At 37.5% G+C, this 26096-nt stretch overlaps 1 protein-coding gene across 1 annotated transcript in view; it reads right to left on the bottom strand.

Moving 5' to 3' along the window:
- Positions 1-9980: 9980 nt before the first annotated feature.
- CNTN1 (contactin 1) overlaps positions 9981-26096 on the bottom strand; it is a 278894-nt gene continuing 262778 nt past the window's right edge. Inside the window, exon 24 of the mRNA XM_042990807.1 lies at positions 9981-10696. Coding sequence (XP_042846741.1) covers positions 10620-10696 — 77 coding nt within the window. The 3' untranslated portion in view covers positions 9981-10619. The remainder of the gene's footprint in view (positions 10697-26096) is intronic.

The following is a 26096-nucleotide window of genomic DNA, read 5'->3' as shown; positions in this document are numbered from 1 at the left end:
TACAGCCACTCTGGGAATCAGTATGGAGGTTCCTAAAAAAATTAAAACTAGAACTACCCAGCAATTGCACTACTATGTATTTATCCAAAGGATACAAAAATGCTGGTTCAGAGGGGAACATACACCCCAATGTTTATAGCAGTGCTATCAACAATAGCCAAATTATGGAAACAGCCCAAATGGCCACTGACTGATGAATGGATAAAGAAGATGTGGCCATATATATATATATATATACACAGTGGAATACTATTCAGTGATCAAAAATGAAATCTTGCCATTTGTAACAATGTGGATGGAACTAGAGTATAATATGCTAAGTGAAATAAGTCAGAGAAAGACAAGTATATAATTTCACTCATATGTGGAATTTGAGAAACACAACAGATGGACATAGGAGAAGGGAAGGAAAAATAAGATGAAAACAGAAAGGGAGGCAAACTGTAAGAGACTCTCAAATACAGGTAACAAACTGAGGGTTGCTGGAGGGGAGATGGGTGGAGGGATGGGCTAAATGGATGATACGGCATTAAGGAGGGCTCTTGTTGAAATGAGCACTAGGTGTTATGTGTAAGTGCTGAATCACTGGGTTCTACTCCTGAAACCAGTGCCACATTGTTAACTAACTTGAATTTAAATAAATAAATTAAAAAAAAAAGTACAGTATATGGTTTTCATTACTTACCTCCCTACCTTCCTCTGATTTTATGGGTCTCCTTCTTCATAAGTCAGAATAGTTGAATCTTACATCTTTTAAAATTTCCTGCATAAATAGCAATTGAAGGATTTTCTGCAGTTTAGTTTTTTTTTTTTTTAAGTGGCTGTATACTTAAATAACATATTTGCAATTATAGACATCCCCTGTAGGAACTTTCCAGAACCCTAAATTCTTTAGAAGTATTATCAGGAGACTCTGGTGAATAAGTGAAAGCAATCTGAGGAATGATTGACAAGATGACATATTCCATAGTGGATTCTAAAGAATGAGCAAAAAAGGATTAGCTGCTCAGGACCCCAATCTGAGAATCTGATGTAGAAGCAGATGGGACAGGCTGGAGATGTGAGAGCTTCTTGTTGCTATCCTGGGGAGAGAAGTCTGAAGCAACTCTTTGAGTTTGGATTTGTTCACCCACATGGCATTATATGCCTCTTTAGCATGGCCACACAAACTGAGCTTTTCTGAATGCCAGACAGCAGACCATGTCATGGGAAGAAAAGGAGATCAAACCGAGCTGGTTTTGCTTGTCTTGAAGAGTCATCCCTGGTACAAATATTGTTAGATTAATTAGAAGTTTTTAAAAAAAGGAAGTAAAAAAAGAGAAAGGAATAAAAAATGCAAAACAAGAAAAGCACACAGGTTCTTAGTAAGAAAATATTTAAGGGACTTGGAAAGGTCACATTCTTTATTTGATCATTAACCAACTAAGATTTTGGTACAGTTCTGCAGGAGCCTTGAGGGACCATTTCCCTGGCTAGGGAGTGCTTGATTATGCTAAACAAACAGAACAATAAATTCATTGTAAAGTCCTGGGGATAGTTCTTTTCCTGGGGGTGGCAATAAGAAAGACCAGAATGATTTTTTTTTTTTCCGAAGACTGGGATAATAAAAACAGTATTATAAAAATATGGTGTATTTTTCTTCCACGCTGCAGTTGAAGCACAGAATTAGCTTGTTTGTCAATTAGGACTTAGCACACAACTGTTAGAACCAAAAACATATTTAGGGTGAGATGGAAATACTCTTTACATGATATGTGTTTCTATTACAGTGAACAAAACTTAAACCCATAGGAATCATGTAGCTAACTCAACATCACTAGATCTGACACTCAAATTTATGGTTTAAGACTCCTAGTAAATTGTTTTTTTCAAAGAGCTACTGTATTTCCCAAGGCTTTTCAAATAGTAAAATCTTCCCCAAACTGGATTGCTTAGAATATTCCATTACATACCAGATTAGCCATTTCTAAAATATACATTCCATAATAGAATTATTTAAAGAAAAAATAGGCATTTCCACTGAAATCAGAGAAAGTCATGTATATGCAGGATCGATAGTGCCTCATATGCCAAAAATGCCAATCAGTAAATCTTTTTTGAGAGCTGGTTTGCCTCAGTTAGCAGTGTAAACAATCTCTCTGGAAACTGAAACTGTTTATATTAGAAATATGCCTCTTTCCTGTCCTTAGGACTTTAATTCCACAGTAGTATAGCTGAATTGAATAGAATATAACTACCTCTATAATATTTATGAATGTCACAAACAAAATTTTGAAGTATTCAAGTTGTGCTTTACATGCTTCATTAAATCTCTTTTAATCATTTTATTATTTCTTCTGTATGACGGAGTTTGGACTGTTACCTAGTGCCTTCTACTACCTTTCAAAGACTTCCTATCACTACAAATGCTTTAAGTATGACCATTTCCTAACTAACCTCTTAACTCCAGCCAAAAAGGATGGTTTTTACATTTCTTCAAAGCTGTTAACTTCTCAAATTACTTTAAATTAGGGTGTAAAAACATGTAGTGTATAGCATAATATTTGTGTTTAACTCTCTCAAGACTTTTTTTTTTTTTTTTTGTAGGTTTCATCCCCAGTGCAGAGCACAATGCAGGGCTTGAACTCATGACCCTGAGATCAAGACCTGAGATCAAGAGTCAGACACTCAGCTGACAGAGCCACCCAGGTGCCCCTTGCCTCTCCACTCTTAATCCACTATTTCTCAATCCGAGTCTGTTCAAAGAACCTGCATTTTACATATTCTGAGAATTCTCAAGGACAATTTAAAATTTTTGATCATTTGATGATTATCTTTGGATGATGTCTTTAAAAAATAATGTAAGCACATTCTGATCTTCTGAGTGACCACTGAAGACCTTCATATTTCCTATCATTTTAGTCCTGGAGTTTGTATGTGCAATTGCATTGGTGCCAAATAGCCCTATTTTCTTGTCTCTGGCTAAGAAGAAACAAACAGACATGCACTTAATGGTAAATGATGAGTATGCACTAAGTGATGTCCAGATGTCAGCACCATTTACCAAAAGGTTTCATAGTAATTAGGATTGGGAAACGATAGGAGAGTTCAGTCATCTGGTACAGGGCTGCAAGCAGCAAGTTAATTTCAGCAAAACAACATCCATGATCACATGAAATCAATTAATTTCAACAGTGCTAGGTTTGTAGCTTTGTCTAATTTTTAAGCTTGCTTTGGTATGAGTTATAAGGACAAGAAATTTATAATTAATTTTATGTTGGAAAATATTTAGGTAACATTTTAATAATAATATTATAGTCAACCTGGATTGCCTGTGATTTTTTGGTTGATTTATTTGGTTTCAGCTGTGCTTTCCTCGAGTTTAAGGGACACAAGGCCAAGAGAGATAATAATATAAAAATCTAAAATCTGTCTGACAGATGGTCCTTCTGGCAACTCTCAGCTCACTTGGTACAAGCAGTTGTCTTCCCAGTATTTGACTCTGGAAATGGCAAACTTATAAGCAGTTAAATTTGTCAGTATTTTTGAGCACAGCGGATTAAGTGAGGAGGGGAATGTTAATTTATCTTATCAAAAAAATATATTACCATGTTCTCAAAAGGGGTCTGAAGTCTCCTCATTTATAAACCACAAAAAAACTAGAGAAACTTTTTAACAATCTTATGTATTTCTGTTTTCTTTAGCAAATCATTGTAGTCTTATGAAGATATCTCAGACTTTTACCTTCAACAGACTATCATGCATTTGGCTGCCCTCCTCGAGATATTTTATTACTCTTTCTAGTCATAGGTATGAACAATTTAAGCACAGTATAAATGCTGTTGTTATGAAAAACAGTCCAAATATCTAAAATCACTCAAAACCATTTGTGAAGCCATTTGAAAGCTTTGGTTAATTTCTAAGAAAAATAGCTAGACTTAAAACCAGCAAATGATGCTTGTTTTCATTTCGTCTATTCACCATACCCAGTCAAATCATGAGTTCTCTTAATTTGGTCTATTAAATACCCTTAAAGTCTGTTCACTTTCTTCATTTTTCTCCACCACAAGAGGATTTCAGGCCACCACCCTTCCTCCCCTGGATTTTTTCTACTGTTCCCTTGCTGACTAGTCACCCTCACGCCAGACTACTGAAGGATGAGGGAAAAGTAGGGCAGAGCCAAGTTGTCCTAAAGGGCACACTGACAGTGTGTAACAGCTGATAGCTGGCTCTCAGGCACATGAGAAAGCCCAGTTCATATTAGCAAAGCCCCATACCTGACCCACTGCTGACCCAGATGTGTGAGCAATTAATATTTATTGCCATCTGCCACTGAAGTGTTGTGGTTGTATTTCTGCAGCACTATTATGGCAATAAATCACTAATATGGTTCACTTAAAAGGCTGTGTGAGTCTTTAATACTTTATTATGGCATGCTCCTTTCCATTGATTAATTGGAATTGCCTAGTAGATAAACTTGTCCAACTAAGTTCTGAAATCCCTTGGAAATTTGTACCACCCCTAGATACACACATCATTGTTTCTTAGAAATAATGAAAAAAAGTGCAGGTGAGACTGCTTGACAATGGTGTCCCTTCACTCATCACTGGGAAGGGTGTACATTCAAAGTGTAGTAAAAGGAAGATTTCAGTGATGACAGGATTTTTCTCCTCTTCTTTTACGTTCTGATATTGCTTTCAGTTAGCTAAGTCAGCTCTACCTGATCAAGGAGGAACTGACTTTGGGTTGACTGTGGATGCTAAGCTCTGCGCTAAGTATCAACAGAGAGCTGTGCCATCCCCTGAACTAGGAGTTTTAGGAGCCCTAAATGCAAAACTGCACTTATCTATTGAAAATTAATGGTAGGAAGGGAGACTTAAGATTGGTTTGGGATTTATAACTCTATCATCTTCTTAAATTTGTGTAAATTGTATAGAACTCCAGGAAGAAGTGGAGTGGAGAATGCTTTTTGCCAGTCCAACGCTCTCCTGCTAGTAGCATTTGATAGTCCTTTGTGACTGCATGTGGTCCTTGTCCTCCATTTTTATCAGAGTGTATTTGCCACCTTCTAGTTATCCAGAGGGTAGACAGGAGGCCCAAGATGGCTGAATAAAATACACCAAACTCCTGGGGATAATCTGAATCGTTAATGAGATTTGGTATGCATCAGAAAGAGTCTCTATGCCTTTTGGACCACTGACCTGGAGGACGTAAACTGTCAGCACCTATGATTCCTGCCACAAGGAGATTAGACTGCCTGAGAATGAAGCCTATGCACAGACAGAAGCAGAATCAACAGATGGAGAGAGAGTGTTCCCTGAGAACATTATTTATGGCCTTATATCAAGTCCATCTTGTAGATCCCATTATCTGAGCCAATAAATTCCTTTTTTCCCCCTTCAGTTTGAGTTGAGTGTCTATCACTTACACTTGAAAGAATCCTGAGGAGTGTTTTCCTCATTTTATGGAGGAGGAAATTTGTCCTCAAAATGCTGCATTGCTTGTCCAAGGCCTCACAAGTAATAACAGATCAAGTTAGAATATGATCGCAGGTCTATCCAACATCCATGATCCAATGCCCAGTTTAAAAAATGTCCACGCAGTAAAACCTACTCATTTGCTGTACGGTTCTCTGAGTTTTGACAAATGGCTAGATTTGGGTCACTGCTATTAGTTCCAACATCTCTAAGGGTTACTCATGCTGTTCCTATGTAGTCAGACTCTCTATCCTTAATGCCTGGTCACTATTGACCTGTTCCCTGCCTCCAGAGTTTCACTTTTTCCAGAATGTCATATAAATGGAATCACACAGCCTTTTGAATCTGGCTTCTTTTCACTGAACACAATGCATTTGATATTCATCTACATTGTTGTATGTTATCAACATAAATTTCTGAAAGCATGCTTACAGCAGTGTTTCAATCACATCTTCATTAGTGTGAGTGGAGCATATGCACGTTTTAAAATGAGGAAAGGGGAAGAACACGGGGTTGAATGTTCTCCTAAGATTTCTATCTACCTGGAATCTGTGACTCTGATCTTATTTGGAAATAGGGACTTTGCAGAGGTCATCAAGGCCATACTGGATTAGGGTGGGCCCTAATCCAATGGTTGGCATCTTTATAAGAAGAGAGAAATCTGGATGCAAAGACCCACAAGGAGAATGTCAGTTGAAAATGGAAGCAGAGATGGAGGGATACAGCTGGAAGCCACGGAATGCCAAGGATTGCCCACAGCCACAAGAAACTAGGAGAGAGTCACGGAACAGATTCTCCCTCAGAACTAACCTTGCTGGCACCTTGATTTCAGAGTTATAGCTTCCAGAACTGTGAGAAAATAGATTTCTATTGTTTGATGCCGTTCAGTTCGCGGTCATTTGTTATGATAGCCCTAGGAAACTAAAATAACTGAACTAATGAGGTATTCAGCACTATTTTCAACCAAAGCAAAGTGGCCTGAGGACATATGATAGGCGAAGACCAAGTTCCTTCACCTCACAATTTGCCTTAGGCTGAGCTTGATTGAATTTTACAGCCAAATTAGTAATAGCATCATATGCACTGTTATATATTACCCCAACTATCAAATTTATTACTAGAAACTAAAAAGTGAAACCTGTTTTTAAGTTATTATAGAAATGTTAGAAACCTAATCCTGGCCTCCCATCAACTAATTTTAAAGTCAACTCATCCAAAACCACTGTGTTTCTATTCTGGAAAAAAAAAAAAAGTTCAAGTTAAGGAGCGGACACCTTTCATCAATCTTTTTATTAACAACCTTCAGAAGATTATAGACTCAGGAAATTAAGTATTAAAGTTTAATTAAGTTACTAAGTCACATAAAAAAAGAAAGAAAAGGGTAAAAGAAATCCACATTCCTTTAGAGAAAAAATCTTCTGAAGTACATTTGTGTCTGCTGCTTGGATTTTAGAAACAAACAAGTTGGGATATTTTAATTAGACAACAAGCATTTTGACACTTAAGATATGTAACTAAAATGTAAGAACGGTCATCAGTATTTTAGCATTTTAGACAAGCCAAGAAAATGGATTTTTTCCTTAAGAGGTACTTAAATTACATATACAGTCAAAAATATCAGTTAATCTAGTTTGTAGTAATCATAAAAAGCTTTGATTCTCAAATCTGGCTCCCTATGAAGACACTCTTGAACAACCTAAAAAGATATAGCTTCGTATCCCTCACTTTCCAAATTCTGATTTGGTAAGTCTGGACTGGGGCCCAGAGACTATTTTATTTTTTTCAAATTCTCCAGCTGATCCTAAGGGGCAACCAGGTCTGAGAACCACTAACATGGGAAACACTCTCATGGAAAAAAGCTTTCATCTCCCAAAGTCTGGGGAATTAGAGCTAGGGTCAATCCAAGGTCAAATACCAAAAGCAAAATATTAGAAGGGAAGTAATCTAATACTTAGGGTCAAGAAACAGAGGCAGGGGTCCGAAAGGGAAACCAGGATCCAGTGTGGAAGCAAGTTTCATGAAACAGGAAGGGAGGTCGGAATGCCAATGAGAAATCACAATCAGAACACAGAAGATTGTCAGGCAGAACACAGGGAGCCCTGGGATTCAGAACTTTGGGCTTAGTCTAAATCAGGATTCAGAGAAACTTTACCTGTACCAGACTCCTGTCTTTAGAGACATGCTTTTATGCAAATTCCTCTATTAGAATTTCTGTTCATTCAGGGTTGAATAGCCTTTTTTTTCTTTTTTTAGCTTTTAGCAGTTTGCTTTAGTGTCTAGCATTAGATTCATGGGAATCCACAAAATTGAAGTTTTTTACTAGATGATCTTATTTCAATGTAATAATGCCTGTGTGTGTACATGCAAGCTTGTGTGTGTGTTTGTGTGTGTCTTTACATTTGTGTGTATATTTTTTGTAGAACCGTTCAAACATTTAACTGTTACTTAACAAGTAATATTTATTCCATGCAGTTGAATTTACAACGAAACCTTCTAGGGGAACCTGGGTGGCTCAGTCGGTTAAATATCCAACTCTTGATTTCGGCTCAGGTCATGATCTCATGGTTCATGGGTTTGAGCCCCGCATCAGGCTATGTGCTAACAGCACAGGCCTGCTTGACATTCTCTCTCTCTCTCTCTCTGCCCCTCCCCCGCACACTTTCTCTCAAAATAAAAAAATAAACTTAAAAAAAAAAAAAGGAAAGAAAACCTTCTAAAAATGAGTTTTAAACTTTAGGTAAATTGAAAGGACAGTTGCTATTTTTTGGGTAACAGTAAGACATTTATTTCTTTATAATTTGTTTTCATTCATAAAAAGGACAAAGCACAGTCCTATACTACTCCATTGAAAAAATGATAAAAAATAACTAAAAAAATCAATTCAATATTTATCAGTATCAAATAAAACTACTATCACCTTTCCTGAAATACAAAGAAACAACAGATATGTCTATATCTATATAAAGTTTAATTAAGAATCTTGCGTCTTAAGCAGATGATACATTAGTTAGTTTGACAACAGTTTAAAACTGATGGTCCCAGTCAAATTTGTACAACTGTATGAGGAAATGAAAAGCTTGAGTTATCAGTGTACGAGAGATTGTAATCTACCTTATCTCTGTCACAAATTTAAAATGAAACAACCTCCAAAGTCTGTTTTCTTCTTACCTTTCAGAACCATTTCATGCAAAATCTAACCAGTTTTGCTCTTTACTGCAATACATTAGAAATAAAAGGCGAGCATGCATTTGGCAAAAGATTTAGTTGTTGTCGATTATATAAAAATGCCCAACATGGGTCACATTGCAAAAGGAAAACCCCAAAGTGTAACAATGAAAACACAAACATTTGTACAGAAGGCTTACACCGTATTCGTTTCCCTAAAGTAGGAAGAGATTTTGTTTCTTTTTCAAATAATTATGTATTTTATGAAATCTGGTAATGCTTTTAAGACTGTTGACGTACTTCCACTGGGAAATCATCCATTTCACTTATTATTAAAAAGTTTAATTTTATAACAAAGAGTTGAATGTAAACTAATGACATATTTATTGATATTTTCATAATGAAAGCTCTAAACATTTACACATAGATATATAGTACAAAAATTATACAAATTAAAGAAAAGGGGGTAAAGTAGTAATAGTTCTATTTTGCTGCCTGTAAATATTTTTTTATGAACCTATAAGGTATCCTTTCTAAAAAGATAAACTCTATCTCTAATTAGCTAGCAAGGTTGTGCTAATAAAATAGGATTATACCTCCTGAATCATCAGACATTGCACTGTTTCATGAGCCAGCTAATCCTTTATTATTCCATTTCTCTCACACCCACACTCAAACACATTTCCTTGCATACCATGGAGAATGAAGAAATGTGCATCTTCCTTTTTACAACTTATGAAAACCTAAAGCACCAACACTTGGGAGACACCATTGGACACATTATTTGTCTCCTCCTGGCCTTCCAGTTTGCATACTTTCAAAGTACCATTAGCAACATATTGATTTGGTATTTTTAGCCAGTTTTCAGTATTGCATTGAAGTGGGAAATGAGTTTACTAGCAAATTAAAAAAAATAAGGTATATTGTAGATTTTCCAACCTATAGGTGATTTCTTGATACCTTCAATAAAGAAAGCTTTTACTTAGAAATGGAGCACAAAAACAAAGATCCTTAGAATAGTATTAGATCACACTTATACTCACTTAACATTGTTTATTTCTAGCTGTGTAACGACTGTCACCTCTCAATTAAAAAATGAAAGCATTCTACTTTTCAAAATTCATTATTCTATGTATGAATAAATACAGCAATATGATGATACTCTAGAGAAGAGCTGTGATTTTTGAGGTTTGAAACTGATGATGAGAAAAGCATAAAATATTTTCAGAATATCATATAAAAGTAAAGAAAAACCTATGGTATGTTAACTTTACCACTAAAAATCTAACGTAAAATTATTACTGATTCTGAAAAATCAAGCATTTAGAAAATTACTTACTTCCAAAATAAGAATACTGATAACAATTTCTAGAATTTGGTTTTCAATATTCAGAATCTTTCAACTCATTCAGTAAAATGAGTTGCTCATGGAATTTATGTCAAAATGTTTCAGTTATACTCTATTTTTTTTTTCAAGAAAACTCAAAATGTCATGAATGATAGGGGCCATTCAAAAATATGCAGGACCCGAAACAGAGAATAGTACAAGAGACTGTTTTACTCTTACATTTACCACATACAATCAACATTTCAACCTCTATTATATTTCACAACTTGTTATTAAATTTAAAGCACCTGTGTATGGTGATTTTACTTTTCACTCTACAGCCTATAGTATTGAATTGAACACTGTAACTTGTCCCATTGGATTAAATCATGCAACTGTCACAGAATCAGGTTAAGTGGTTTATAAGGCATATTGGAACGAGTTAAAAATCATTTTATACCCATTTAAAAGTTTATTCTTTTGGACAAAGGGGTTCCTGAATGCCTCAGTCATAATGTGTGTTGTAAATCAGTTGGAGAGTTTGTTAAAGTATCATTTATTTGGCTTAGGGTGGAGCCACAGAAAATGGAAGGAATTATATTCATCATAGGGATGAAGGTGTCCTCTGTGTCCTCTAAGCTGGGCTGGGAGCAGCAGCTGTCACATCACACTCAGAAATCCAGGTAGACAAGGATGCCAAGGGCAGGCAGCAGTAAGCCAAGAAGGCTTGGTGATAGGGTGGATACACCTGCGAAGTAAATAAAAAAGTACATATTATTTCATTGAGAATGGCACTGTTTCTCATTTACCCTGCTTTGGGAAAGGCCAGATTATGTAGGCTTGAAAATCAAATGGTTCCTTTAAAAAAATTTCTCTGTTCTTAAGTAATATAAAGAAAAAAAAAACATTTGATCAAGAATTTTGTGTGTGAGAGCACGTGACTCTCTACAACATGTTCTTATAAATCATTTATGATAAGATCACAAATGCTTAGGTTTTCCCTATAATCCAGCTGTCCCAAATTCCTACAAGAAGGTGATAAGTGAAAAAACATATGGAAATAAGCAAACAAATGAAAAAACACAGAAGGTGTTAAAAAATAAGATAAAAAGATGTACTAAAAATACTAATAATGTTACCTGGTATAAAAACATCATGGGTATAGTAGATAAATTTTGCATAATTTCATATCCCAATAGTTTTAAGGCATTTAGGTGCTCAGACACAAATGATTTGAGTAATATATATATAATATAATATACATAATATATATAAATATATTTATATATATATAAATAAACAATATATATAATGTATATAATATATATATAATATATATGTATATATAATATATATATAAAATAGGTGCTCATCCCAACAGGTGCCCTCCTCAATACCCATCACCCACCCTTCCCCTCCCTCCCACCCCCCATCAGCCCTCAGTTTGTTCTCAGTTTTTAAGAGTCTCTTATGCTTTGGCTCTCCCTCACTCTAACCTCTTTTTTTTTTTCCTTTCCTTCCCCCATGGGTTCCTGTTAAGTTTCTCAGGATCCACATAAGAGTGAACACATATGGTATCTGTCTTTCTCTGTATGGCTTATTTCACTTAACATGACACTCTCCAGTTCCATCCATGTTGCTACAAAGGGCCATATTTCATTCTTTCTCATTGCCACGTAGTACTCCATTGTGTATATAAACCACAATTTCTTTATCCATCAGTTGATGGCCATTTAGGCTCTTTCCATAATTTGCCTATTGTTGAGACTGCTGCTATAAACATTGGGGTACAAGTGACCCTATGCATGAGTACGCCTGTATCCCTTGGGTAAATTCCTAGCAGTGCTACTGCTGGGTCATAGGGTAGGTCTATTTTTAATTTTTTTAGGAACTTCCACACTGTTTTCCAGAGCGGCTGCACCAGTTTGCATTCCCATCAACAGTGCAAGAGGGTTCCCGTTTCTCCACATCCTCTCCAGCATCTATAGTCTCCTGATTTGTTCATTTTGGCCACTCTGACTGGTGTGAGGTGATAACTGAGTGTGGTTTTGACTTGTATTTCCCTGATGAGGAGTGACATTGAGCATCTTTTCATGTGCCTGTTGGCCATCTGGATGTCTTCTTTAGAGAAGTGTCTATTCATGTTTTCTGCCCATTTCTTCACTGGGTTATTTGTTTTTCGGGTGTGGAGTTTGGTGAGCTCTTTATAGATTTTGGATACTAGCTCTTTGTTCGATATGTCATTTGCAAATATCTTTTCCCATTCCATTGGTTGCCTTTTAGTTTTGTTGATTGGTTCCTTTGCTGTGCAGAAACTTTTTATCTTCATGAGGTCCCAATAGCTCATTTTTGCTTTTAATTCCCTTGCCTTTGGAGTGTGTCAAGTAAGAAATTGCTATGGCTGAGGTCAGAGAGGTCTTTTCCTGCTTTCTCCTCTAAGGTTTTGATGGTTTCCTGTCTCACATTCAGGTCCTTTATCCATTTTGAGTTTATTTTTGTGAATGGTGTGAGAAAGTGGTCTAGTTTCAACCTTCTGCATGTTGCTGTCCAGTTCTCCCAGCACCATTTGTTAAAGAGACTGTCTTTTTTCCATTGGATGTTCTTTCCTGCTTTGCCAAAGATGAGTTGGCCATACTTTTGTGGGTCTAGTTCTGGGGTTTCTATTCTATTCCATTGGTCTATGTGTCTGGTTTTGTGCCAATACCATGCTGTCTTGATGATGACAGCTTTGTAGTAGAGGCTAAAGTCTGGAATTTTGATGCCTCCTGCTTTGGTCTTCTTCTTCAAAATTACTTTGGCTATTTGGGGCCTTTTGTGGTTCCATATGAATTTTAGAATTGCTTGTTCTAGCTTCGAGAAGAATTCTGGTGTAATTTTGATTGGGATTGCATTGAATGTGTAGATAGCTTTGGGTAGTATTGACATTTTGACAATATTTATTCTTCCAATCCATGAGCATGGAATGTTTTTCCATTTCTTTATATCTTCTTCAATTTCCTTCATAAGCTTTCTATAGTTTTCAGCATACAGATCTTTTACATCTTTGGTTAGATTTATTCCTAGGTATGTTATGCTTCTTGGTACAATTGTGAATGGGATCAGTTTCTTTGTCTTTCTGTTGCTTCATTATTAGTGTATAAGAATGCAACTGATTTCTGTACATTGATTTTGTATCCTGCAACTTTGCTGAATTCATGTATCAGTTCTAGCAGACTTTTGGTGGAGTCTATTGGATTTTCCATGTATAATATCATGTCATCTGCAAAAAGTGAAAGCTTAATTTCATCTTTGCCAATTTTGATGCCTTTGATTTCCTTTTGTTGTCTGATTGCTGATGCTAGAACTTACAACACTATGTTAAACAACATTAGTGACAGTGGACATCCCTGTTGTGTTCCTGATCTCAGGGAGAAAGCTCTCAGTTTTTCCCCGTTGAGGATGACGTTAGCTGTGGGCTTTTCATAAATGGTTTTTATGATCTTTAAGTATGTTCCTTCTATTCCGACTTTCTCGAGGGTTTTTATTAAGAAAGGATGCTGAATTTTGTCAAATGATTTTTCTGCATTGATTGACAGGATCATATGGTTCTTATGTTTTCTATTATTAATGTGATGTATCTCATTGATTGATTTACAAATGTTGAACCAGCCCTGCATCCCAGGAATGAATCCCGCTTGATCATGGTGAATAATTCTTTTTATATGCTGTTGAATTCGATTTGCTGGTATCTTATTGAGAATTGTTGCATCCATATTCATCAGGGATATTGGCCTGTAGTTCTCTTTTTTTACTGGGTCTCTGTCTGGTTTAGGAATCAAAGTAATACTGGCTTCATAGAATGAGTCTGGAAGTTTTCCTTCCCTTTCTATTTGTTGGAATAGCTTGAGAAGGATAGGTATTATCTCTGCTTTAAACGTCTGGTAGAACTCCCCTGGGAAGCCATCTGGTCCCAGACTCTTATTTGTTGGGAGAGTTTTGATAACTGATTCAATTTCTTCGCTGGTTATGGGTCTGTTCAAGCTTTCTATTTCCTCCTGAATGAGTTTTGTAAGTGTCTGGGTGTTTAGGAATTTGTCCATTTCTTCCAGGTTGTCCAGTTTGTTGGCATATAGTTTTTCATAGTATTCCCTGATATTTGCTTGTATTTCTGAGGGATTGTAATAATTCCATTTTCATTCATGATTTTATCTATTTGGGTCATCTCCCTTTTCTTTTTGAGAAGCCTGGCTAGAGGTTTGTCAATTTTGTTTATTTTTTCAAAAAACCAACTCTTGGTTTCGTTGATCTGCTCTACAGTTTTTTTAGATTCTATATTGTTTATTTCTGCTCTGATCTTTATTATTGCTCTTCTTCTGCTGGGTTTAGGGTGTCTTTGCTGTTCTCCTTCTATTTCCTTTAGGTGTTCTGTTAGATTTTGTATTTGGAATTTTTCTTGTTTCTTGAGATAGGCCTGGATTGCAATGTATTTTCCTCTCAGGACTGCCTTCGCTGCATCCCAAAGCATTTGGATTGTTGTATTTTCATTTTCGTTTGTTTCCATATATTTTTAAATTTCTTCTCTAATTTCCTGGTTGACCCATTCATTCTTTAATAGGGTGTTCTTTAACCTCCATGCTTTTTCCTGTGGTTGATTTCAAGCTTCATAGCATTGTGGTCTGAAAGTATGCATGGTATGATCTCAGTTCTTGTATACTTATGAAGGGCTGTTTTGTGACCCAGAATGTGATCTATCTTGGAGAAGGTTCCATGCGCACTCGAGAAGAAAGTATATTCTGTTTTTTGGGGATGCAGAGTTCTAAATATATCTGTCAAGTCCATCTGATCCAATGTATCATTCAGGGCCCTTGTTTCTTTATTGACCGTGTGTCTAGATGATCTATCCATTTCTGTAAGTGGGGTGTTAAAGTCCCTGCAATTACCACATTCTTATCAAAAAGGTTGCTTATGTTTATGAGTAATTGTTTTATATATTTGGGGGCTCCGGTATTCGGCGCATAGACATTTATAATTGTTAGCTCTTCCTGATGGATAGACCCTGTAATTATTATATAATGCCCTTCCTCATCTCTTGTTACAGTCTTTAATTTAAAGTCTAGTTTGTCTGACATAAGTATGGCTACTCCAGCTCTTTTTTGACTTCCAGTAGCAGATAAATAATTCTCCATCCCCTCACTTTCAATCTGAAGGTGTCCTCAGGTCTAAAATGAGTCTCTGGTAGATGACAAATAGATGGGTCTTGTTTTTTTATCCATTCTGATACCCTATGTCTTTTGGTTGGAGCATTTAGTCCATTTACGTTCAGTGTTATTATAGAAAGATATGAGTTTAGAGTCATTGTGATGTCTGTAGGTTTCATGCTTGTAGTGATGTCTCTGGTACTTTGTTTCACAGGATCCCCCTTAGGATCTCTTGTAGAGCTGGTTTAGTGGTGATGAATTCCTTCAGTTTTTGTTTTTTTGGGAAGACCTTTATCTCTCCTTCTATTCTAAATGACAGATTTGCTGAATAAAGGATTCTCGGCTGCATATTTTTTCTGTTCATCACATGGAAGATTTCCTGCCATTCCTTTCTGGCCTGCCAAGTTTCAGTAGAGAGAGCTGTCACAAGTCTTATCAGTCTCCCTTTATATGTTAGAATATGTTTATCCTTAGCTGCTTTCAGAATTTTCTCTTTATCCTTGTATTTTGCCAGTTTCACCATTATATGTCATGCAGAAGATCGATTCAAGTTACGTCTGAAGGGAGTTCTCTGTGCCTCTTGGATTTCAATTCCTTTTTCCTTCCCCAGATCAGGGAAGTTCTAAGCTATTATTTCTTCAAGTACACCTTCAGCACCTTTCCCTCTCTCTTCTTCCTCTGGAATACCAATTATGCGTAGATTATTTCTCTTTAGTGCATCACTTAGTTCTCTAATTTTCCCCTCATACTCCTGGATTTTTTTTTATCTCTCTTTTTCTCAGCTTCCTCTTTTTCCATAATTTTATCTTGTAGTTCACCTATTCTCTTCTCTGCCTCTTCAATCCGAGCTGTGGTCGCCTCCATTTTATTTTGCAGCTCATTTATAGAATTTTTTAGCTCCTCCTGGCTGTTCTTTAGTCCCTTGATCTCTGTAGCAAGAGATTCTCTGCTGTCCTCTATACTGTTTTCAAGCCCAGCGATTAATTTTATGACTATTATTCTAAATTCACTTTCTGTTATATTGTTTAAATCCTTTTTGATCAGTTTGTTAGCTGTCGTTATTTCCTGGAGATTCTTTTGAGGGGAATTCTTCCATTTCTTCATTTTGGATAGTCCCTGGAGTAGTGCGGGACTGCGGGGCACTTGCCCTGTGCTGTCTTGAATAACGTGCGTTGGTGAGCGGGGCCTGCAGCCAGACCTGATGTCTGCCCCCAGCCCACCACTGGGGCCACAGTCAGACTGGTGTGTGCCTTCTCTTCCCCTCTCCTAGGGGCGGGATTCACTGTGGGGTGGCGTGGCCCGTCTGGGCTACTTGCACACTGCCAGGCTTATGGTGCTGGGGATCTGGCATATTAGCTGGGGTGGATTGGCAAGGTGCACAGGAGCGGGAGGGGCAGGCTCAGCTCACTTTTCCTTCAGAGATCCGCTTTGGGAGGGGCCCTGCAGCACCTGGAGGGAGTCAGACCCGCCACCAGAGGGATGGATTCTCAGAAGCACAATGTTGGGTGTTTGCACAGGGCAAGAAAGTTCCCTGACAGGAACTGGTTCCCTTTGGGATTTTGGCTGGGGGATGGGCGAGGGAGATGGCGCTGGCGAGCACCTTTGTTCCCCACCAAGCTGAGTTCTGACGTCCAGGGCTCAACAACTCTCCTCTCGTTGTCCCCCAGCTCTCCTTCTCTCTGAGCAGAACTGTTAGCTTATAACCTTCCAGATGTTAAGTACCGCTTGCTGTCCGAACACACTCCATCTGTCCCCTCCACTTTTGCAAGCCAGACTCGGGGGCTCTGCTTTGCCGGTGGGCTGCCCCTCTGCCCGGGCTCTCTCCTGCCAGTCCATGTAGTGTACACTGCCTCTCTGCCCTTCCTACCCTCTTCTGTGGGCCTGTCGCCTATGCTTGGCTCCAGAGAATCCATTCTGCTAGTCTTCTGGTGGTTTTCTGGGTTATTTAGGCAGGTGTGGGTGGAGTCTAAGTGATCAGCAGGACGCAGTGAGTCCAGGGTCCTCCTATGCCGCCATCTTCCTATTAATTTCTGTGTATTCTTGATAATAGTAAATAACCTATTCAAATTTTTATATAAGGAAAAATTGCTTTGAGATACTATGTTATGAATTAAAAATAAAAGTGATGTCATGTACTCTGGACTTGAATTACATCTTGAGCTAATCATTACATCTAGAAGGGTTCCTCCTGTGGTCCAGTTTATGGGTGCAGGTATTGCCCACGTTGGAATTCTTGAGAAAAGGCTAACAAAGGGGATCAAGAAGGCACACTCTTCTTTTCCACTCTCCACATCTATTAGGCAGTATCTTCACTGAACACACTGCTGGGATGAATGCTGAGCTAAAAACTACAGTCAACAGCTCATAAATATAATAGATGTGTGTCAAGTTATAGACACAAGTTTTAGAAGTTATTCTGAAACCTTAAAACATTATTAGCTACCATACTAACAGTGACCCCAAACAGCCCTCTCTGTGGAATATTCCTCTTGTATTAGGAAGAGTCAGGGCATTTATCTTGACTCTCTAGTCATTAGAAGCACATTCCCATTCTCCACAGGATGGAAGATGATTGTGTCTATCTACAAACATGTATTTCACTAGTACCCTGTTAGTAGCATTGAGTACTGCATGGAAAACTTAAGAGAAGTATCATTTGACACAGATAAAAAAAATAAGCAGGACGGTGAGGGTCAAAAGTGTGGGCAAACAAGAAGGGCAATATAAGTGGCTGCTTATAGTCCATTAATGCTGATGCTGCATAACATTATCAATAGCGATAACACTAATAGCAAACTATGAATGCTACTACTTCCTGATCTACAGCCATAAGACAGACACTACGCTGGCCAGTTGTATATATTATGACGTTAACACAACAGCCTGTAATGGTAGGTCTTACCATCCTGCTTTTATAGATTAGGTAACTCAGTGTCAGGTAAAATGACTTGCTCAAAGCCAATTGCCAGTAGACTGGCAGAGCCAGGTTTCCATCTCAGATTGGTCAGGCCCCAAAGGCCGTTTTCCATTTTCTGCCACTTTCTACAGATAGCTTTGGAAAAGGATCAGTTCTAGAAATGCATAAGGACGCTACCCTCCACACTTAAAAAGGCACAGAAGGAAAATTGTATGAGACATATGAGAAAGCACAGCACCTAAGTTGTTTCAAAGAGTCTTTGGATTCACGTAGTATTTTTTCATTCTATTTTTCTACATAGATATTTTAAAAATTATGCCACAGTCCACATGTTATTTTATTCTGACAAGGTGACCAATAGTAAACCTCAATCACACAGAAAAACATTAGTTTTCAAAGTCTGACCTAAGTTAAATGATCTGTTCTGAAGACTTTTGTCTGACAATGAGTGCAGGGTCTCTCTGTACTGCTGCGTCCTTTGACCACAAATTACATCGGTGACGGGTCCACATTCGTGTACTTGCCTAAATGGTGGGTTGGCTCATACAAACTTTGGCTGCAGAAAGAAGTTTAGGCAATTGTGGATGCCAGCTTGAAGTTTTGGTGTTAGTATGAAAACCAAATACAATTTCATAATTTGTGGCTTCAACATCAGGATATTTGATTTATTTTAAATAAACTCTTCATGTTTATGTGTGTTATATTTAATTTCTCTAATGGCTCAAGCTTATGTAATTGTGGTCTTCATCTTCAATTCTCTTCCACATTCCAAGCACAAATTAGAGACCTGACTGAATTACTATTTAAAGGGCATTTTAAATGTGGGCTCCCCTTATTCTTCAAGGGTTTTCAATATATATTGGTTTTATATCTAACAAAACGTATATCAAAATAATGCTATCAAGCACAATGTCATAATTATATGGTAAGTAGTAAACATATATTTTGCTTTCACATATTTACTGCATGTCAAACATGAACATGTGAATCATTTTTCCCTATCAGAACAAAACCAAAGCCAATTTAGAGTAATATATTTTTTCTACTGGATTTTCTTGATTTTTTTTTACCTAACCTTCACTGATCTATTATTTCTTTCAGAAAGGATTCCTAATGGAGGGAGTTTTATGTTGAGAAGGGAAATTCTAATTAAAAGTTAAGCAGTGTTTAACCATCTTTGCAAGTTTTATGATAAGCAGAGAACCATTCTAGTCAGTTTTTAATACAGATCTACTTTCTTGTTTTTTTTCCATTTATTTATTTTGAGAGAGTGAGAACAGGGGAGGGGCAGAGAGGGAGAGAGAGAATCCCTAGCAGGCTCCACACTGTCAGTGTAGAGCCTGATGGGGGGCTTGAACTCATTGACTGTGAGATCATGACCTGAGCCAAAATCAAGAGTCGGATGCTTAACTGACTGAGCCACCCAGGCATCCCACAAATCTCTTTTTTGATGCTTCAATTTGGACATTATAGTCCAATCCAAATTGCTACTGCTTAGCTCTTGTGCATGATGCCATGGGACAGAGAAGTTCATTCTTGTGGTGTCACTCTTTGTGTTCACACTGTTCATATTTCTAAATTGTAAACACTTCAGGAAAAGGAATAAACCCAAACTGTATTTTCAGCTGGGTTGACTAATACCAAGTGCTGCACATAGTGAATACTTGATCTGTAATGTTATAATATAAATAATCTTAACAGCTAGAAGCCCTTAACCTTTTCTGATTAAGGGTACAAGTTGGGAGAGAAAGCGAAAGGGTAGGAAAGGGGGCTTAATAAAGAAGACAAAGGAAACCACTGTGATCTGTAGTGGAACCGTTGGTATTTCCTTACATTTTATATTCTTTCTATTCCATAATCTCTCTAACTTTTAGGGATCTGGGGCAAGGAAAGGGGTTATCCATTCCTATAAATGCTTTTCTTCAGGAAATCCTGGGTTTTTTTCTCCATCAGGGAGAGGATATTGAAAAAAAAAAACACAACAAAAAGGCATTTATTGTGGTACGTGGCTGGCTCAGTCAGTAGAGCATGTGACTCTTGATCTTGGGTGGTGAGTTTGAACCCCACATTGGGAGTACAGATTACTTAAAAATAAAATCATTTTAAAAAGCCATCTATCTATTTTACCACTTGGTTGTGGAATCCCCTGATTTGTCTTGTTAGAACATTACTTCAGATTCTTTCAGTCTTATAACTGGCCCCGGACTTAGGGAAGAAAGATTTTAGATAAGATGGTTGATTCCCCACAACCTAGAGGCATGTTTACTATACATTCACTGTATTAGGTACGTATCAGTGGGTGTTTGCTATTGAAATTTGTCAAGTTAACAGAACATTTGTTGGGATAGCAGCAAACTTAAGTCAAAGAGTAGAAATCTGTCTGGCACTGAGAGTGGAAATCAGATTAGATGGAAAAAGAACAAAGCCACATGTCATTATTCAGGTTAGTGTGAAAGACACAGATAATGCCAACTGTAAGCTTCACTGGAGATACTTCAGAGGTCAAGCCACAGCTACAAAATTCCATAATGGCCCCTTCATTGAGGGGCTAGTGCTGTGTTACCCATGATGCCCCCGGTCTGCTTTACTTCCCATCTATTACTGGGAATACTCAATTGATCAACCGCCCTCCACTCATGATGGCCCCCGAACCCTAGTTAATTTCTGCTTCTCCTATCCTTGCTTGGGAAACAGCAGGTCCAGAACTGATTGTTAACTCCCTTACACCCTGCTCTGAATTCTTCAGCAGGGACTCAAGCCTTACGTAAGAAGCTTCTCCATCTCACTTGAGTGGTATTCCACAACTGCTCTGGCTTCTTTGCTGCATCCAGTCTGACTACATGTCAGACTACAGGTTTGTGCTTGGTCTTCAGCTGTGTAGGTTTTCACAGAATCAAGAGGCAAACATGAGGATCAGTAAGGAGATCAGTGTCCTGGTAGGAGCTGTAAAGCTGCACTGGCAATAGTAGTAGCATGTGGCAGATAAGAATAAGGCCTCTGGGGAGAGGCAAAGAAGGCAAAGTCCAAATCCTGACTCTGCCTTTTACTGGCTAGGTAATCTTTAGTGTGTGTCTTAATCTTTTTATGCCTCAGTTTCTTCAGCTATAAAATGAAGATAATAATATGTCTCATGGCTTTATTGTGAGAATTGAGAAGATGTCTATTAATGGTTCTTATATATATTTTAGCAGAAATCTGTAGAAGCAATCATACGTGGAAGTCCATGACTGAACTAAGAGGAAAAGGGATGCTTTATTCAAAGATGTGCCTGGAGAAGGAGACTAGAGACCTTTGCCTCCTCCATGGTCATGCTGGTACTTGTACTCCCGCAAGCCCATCACTCCACACAGCATGTGGAGATCTGCTTATCACAGTTTGAAAACAGCTGCCTTATGTAAAGCACTTCAGAAAATGCATGACTAATAGAAAATTCCTGTAAATTGTAGTAATTCATACTACATTTGGCCTGTGCCCACGTGGAGGAGGGGCAGACAGAGATGGGGACAGAGGCAGAAGTAGGCTCCATGCTGACAGTGGAGAGAGTGATGCAGGGCTTGAACTAATGAACTGTGAGAGCATGACTGAGCCAAAGTTGGACATTTAACTGACTGAGCCACCAGGCACCCCTGATACTGTTCATTTCTTGCAATAGATTTCTTGCACTATATTTTTTGAAAAGTAGATGGGTGAAAAGCAAAGAAAAACAATAAAAAAGGCAGGTGTCCCTTGCATACAACCTACATTTGAGACATACATGTCTACTTACTGTTCCCCAATCACACACATGTCCTTTTAGTGCACAAATATTCCTAGAATGCCCTTCTACCTATTAAGACTGGGCATACTGAACTTTATTGTAGTGGTCTAGCTCAAGTGTTATCTCCTCTGAGGTATTATAGTTGGGATCTTTGGTTTCTGGTAACAGGAACCCAACTAAAGAGCCAATGTCATACGGATTTTGGACAACTAGAGCCAGAGACTTCAACCTCTGTGTCTTCCGTGTTGCTGACTTTCATCTCTTCTTCCTTTGCATATTGCCTCAAATTCTCAGACACACTTCTCCTCAACACACACAAGAGCACTAGGCTCACTGTCATATATTCTCAAGAACAAAATGACGACATCTTTTTACCCAAATTCCAGTGAGAAAACTGTGAAGGAAAGATTCTGATTTGCAGAGTCTGGATCAAACAGCCACTCCCAGACCAACCACTGTGGCTGAATTAGTGAATTTCTGTAATAGAACCAGCTTGGAACAAGTTCCCATCCCTTTACTAATCAGTGTGGCCAAGGAGACAAGGTGACTTAAGAAGATGTCAATGTTCATTCTGATCTCAGGAGGGGGTACCTTCCCCAGGGAAAGAGCTATGAGGATCAAGAAGCAAAGTAAGAGTTCTGAGAGAAAATGCGAGCACACTTCAACTAAAAAGTACAAATGCCCACTGAGTCACCAAAGTAACATAGAATAATCCTTAGCTCCTAAATTTGTTGACTATGGTATGCTTTTTGTCAAGGAATAAGTCACAAGAATAATATTCTGCCCATAACTTTGGAAAATGTGTTTTGTGGTAATTGGAAAAATATGTTTCAGATAATTGCTCACCTAACTTGCCTTTCTCAACTTTTACATATTTTTCCAATTCCAATCAAAATAAGAAAAGCAAGTGATCTATTTAGCTACTGAAGATTTAAGGACTAATTATTTCTGTAAACTAGTCACAGTAATGGGGCCATTTTTATGAGTAAACATTGAAAGTCACTCAGGATGGGTGCAACATTAGATACTGTAAGCCTGGAGGCTACTTTTCTTTTTTGGGGGGGAGGGGGTGGAGTACACAAATATGTATGGTTATATTTACCCTAAGATCTGAATTTCAGCAGCAGTGATAATTACATAAAGGACGAGCTAAGAAATTTAATAAACTACTATGGTTGGGTCTACATAAGATCTGCATTTCTGACCTTATTTATTTGTACAGGAAGACCTAGAAAGAGTTTGTCATTTTACAAATTCAATCAATCATAAGGATTTAGTCTGGTTAAGAAGTGGTGAAGGGTTTATTTTTGGTTAGCCTAACCCACTGGGAATTCTCCATCTATCTTTTACTAATTATATACCCTTCAGCAAACTATTTAATTATATCTGCTTCTCCACTGGATTGTTGTATGAAGTTGGAAATGATACTTATTTTCCTAAGTTTTGTGGCAGAAATGGGTGAAAACAAGGGTTAAAGAAGGAAGAGCTGTTTCTGACTTTGAGATACTGAAATGTAACTTAAAGTATGGGTGTGTTTTCTTACAAAGACAATTAAGACAAAAATTAGGCAATCCAATTTTCTCACAGGACTTAACACTTGAGCAATGTTTGCCATTGAGGCAAAACCAAATTACTTTAAAATGTTATTTAAAAATTTTCCTTGACTATTGGGATTTTATGAAAATATTGGATTTGGTTGAGTCATTTCTGGAATTTCCATACTTTCTGTCTCTTCTTTGCATACTTTCTCTTGCACGGTTCTCCTGCCCTACCAGCCCCAGGTTCCCACCCCATTCTTTATCCCATCTAAATGCTATCAATAACGAGGGTTTAGAATAGAGCTGATGTATAAAACTGAAAAACTTATAAAGTAGGAAAGTTTTACTTGCCTGGAAACTGGCATAAAATTTGCAATAAAACGCCTACAATTCAGTGAGGTTAATGTTAAAATTTCCTTTAGGCCATATACCAAAATTATTTTTATAAATTGCCTAGTGCTTATTAAAAATTAGAGGAGGTGACTTTTTAGAAAGGTAGTTGGATTTTCTTCAAATTGGTCTCTAGGGGAAAATGCTGAGACATATTTCAGTTCTAAATCAATTATTATTAGCGCTAACTACCTGCCCTTGACAAAAATGAAGTAATGGATATTTACCCAGTTGGTTTTAAAGTTTCTGGGGGAAAAAAAGCAAAAGGGAAATCAGAAAATAAAATGAGTTTGTTCTTTGAGTTACAAATTTTTTCTGAACTTTTTCATCATTTTTTTTCTTTAGATATCTATTTTTTATGGTGTCTATCAGCTTACTTATTTTGCTTTTGGTAATTTTGTCTCTGTATGTCTCTTTGAGATGGGAAAATACTAAGCTTTGTGGAGAAGGAAAAAGACAGCCTAAGGCCTACTTCCAGTTCTTCCAAGAGCTAGTTGTATAACTTCAGGCAAGATAATATTTGGACTCAAGATGTGGCTCTGAGGCTGGTGTGATCTTTGGCTATTTTACTTGTCAAGGATGTGGATTTTCCTTCTGGAAAATGATAGGGTTCAATGTTATAAGTCCTAAGGTTCCTAGTATGGCCATGAGTCTATGATTCTAAGCAAGCCATAATGTATTTAAGAATATCAAACACTGAGCCATCAAATTTGCAAACATATTTGTTATATTTCCCCTCATTTATAATAATCAAAGTTGATACTAGTTTATAAATACACATTAAAAGTTTGATCATGTAAGTGATAGTGGCTTTGATGGTTTTCTCCAAATTCATGCAACCCGCTAATCTTTTTTTGGCAGGGGTACGTAGTTTGCTGGCAGCTTATCTTAGCAATTGTACTCTTTCCTTACTGTTGACTCTGGCCCTTTCCATGTCAGAATGCTAGACTGCCAGGATGCATTTCCTCTTTGAGAAAGAAACGAGCATTTACAATACAATGATGACCAAGTATTTGCTGGGAAATGTGAAAGTACCTTCCAACTGCCTATTGGCCAACAAGCATATGCTCAAACAACCTACTTTGATATGTTTTGGGCAAGATAAGACTGTAACTATGAGGGCCTTTTAGATTAGCTTACCTAGTCCTGAAGAAATGCAAGGTGATGTTTTCACAAGAGCATGAGACTTCACATTAGAAAGAATTCTATTTGAATATTTTTGCCCTCAGTGCTCTATGTGAATGTATTTGAATATATTTGTCCTCACAAGGTACTTAAGCCTTCAGAGCCTCCATTTCCTTATCTATAAAATGGGGAATGTAATACACAGCAGGGTATTTGTGATAATTAAATGGAAAAAATGCTAAAAATGTAAAGTAAAGGTCATCTGATAATTATAAATTTGAAATATGAAATATAATTCGTGCACTAAAACAATTATTTCATGAATTTTTAATGAGAATACACTGAGCCGGAGGTGAGACAGAGAAGACCCAGACCTCAGTATTTGGGTCGCATTCTACACCAAATGTGCAACATGTATATAATGGATTTCATGGGTTTATTTTTTTTCAACTTATATGAAACTTCTAACGAATAACATTCAAATTATTTGTGATTAATTCACAAACAACCAGAGTCAGCTTGTTAGATCTCTGCATTTGGCTTTGGAAACAGCTGTTAGAACATTCTTACATGGGTAGCCCTTGCTTTGTGGAATGCATTAAACTACCACGAGAATCAGTTTTTTCTCAACCTTGGTTAAAGTTAGAGAGACTGGGGACTTAAAATGCCTATTCTAGTTTGCCATACTCGTAAAAACAAATACTAAAATCCTCTCCTCCTCCTCCCTCGCCTTCCCTTTCCCCATTCCGTTTTTGAGATAAAAGGACAGTGAGTAGAGTCAGAAAGTTTAAGAATTTGTGTGTGCCCCTTGCCACGGCTAGTGGTGCCCTCTTTAGTGCTAGGCTTGAAGAACCACTTGAGCACATCGGGGACTAATACCTCCTGGACATTTTCAGGAGCTACAGACACATGGTTTATTGGGTTTACTTACAGATGAAGAAAGACTGTTCTGTGCACCTCCTCCACTGACACACTCGCTGGTTCTATAGCTTTGCCTCTTCATGCTTTTGGGAGACCAGCTAGTGTTTTAGCTTATTGACAATAAAGAGGAAGAGCAAAACCTACTGGTCATGACAGTCAATTTTCCTTGAACTCATAATTGTATCTAATCAAAAGAAATCCAAACTAAGGGAAATAGGCAGATATGTCTTCCCACAAAGCCGAGTTCTTCTCAGTTCTGTTCTTTTCTTTTACTTTATTTTATTTTATTTTATTTTAGAGAGAGGGAGAGTGTATCAGTCAGG

This window comes from Panthera tigris, chromosome B4 (genome assembly GCF_018350195.1).
Source record: "Panthera tigris isolate Pti1 chromosome B4, P.tigris_Pti1_mat1.1, whole genome shotgun sequence".
NCBI classification, from domain to species: domain Eukaryota; kingdom Metazoa; phylum Chordata; class Mammalia; order Carnivora; family Felidae; genus Panthera; species Panthera tigris.
Note: the sequence above shows the minus strand (reverse complement) of the source record. Positions and strands in the feature narration are given on the sequence as shown.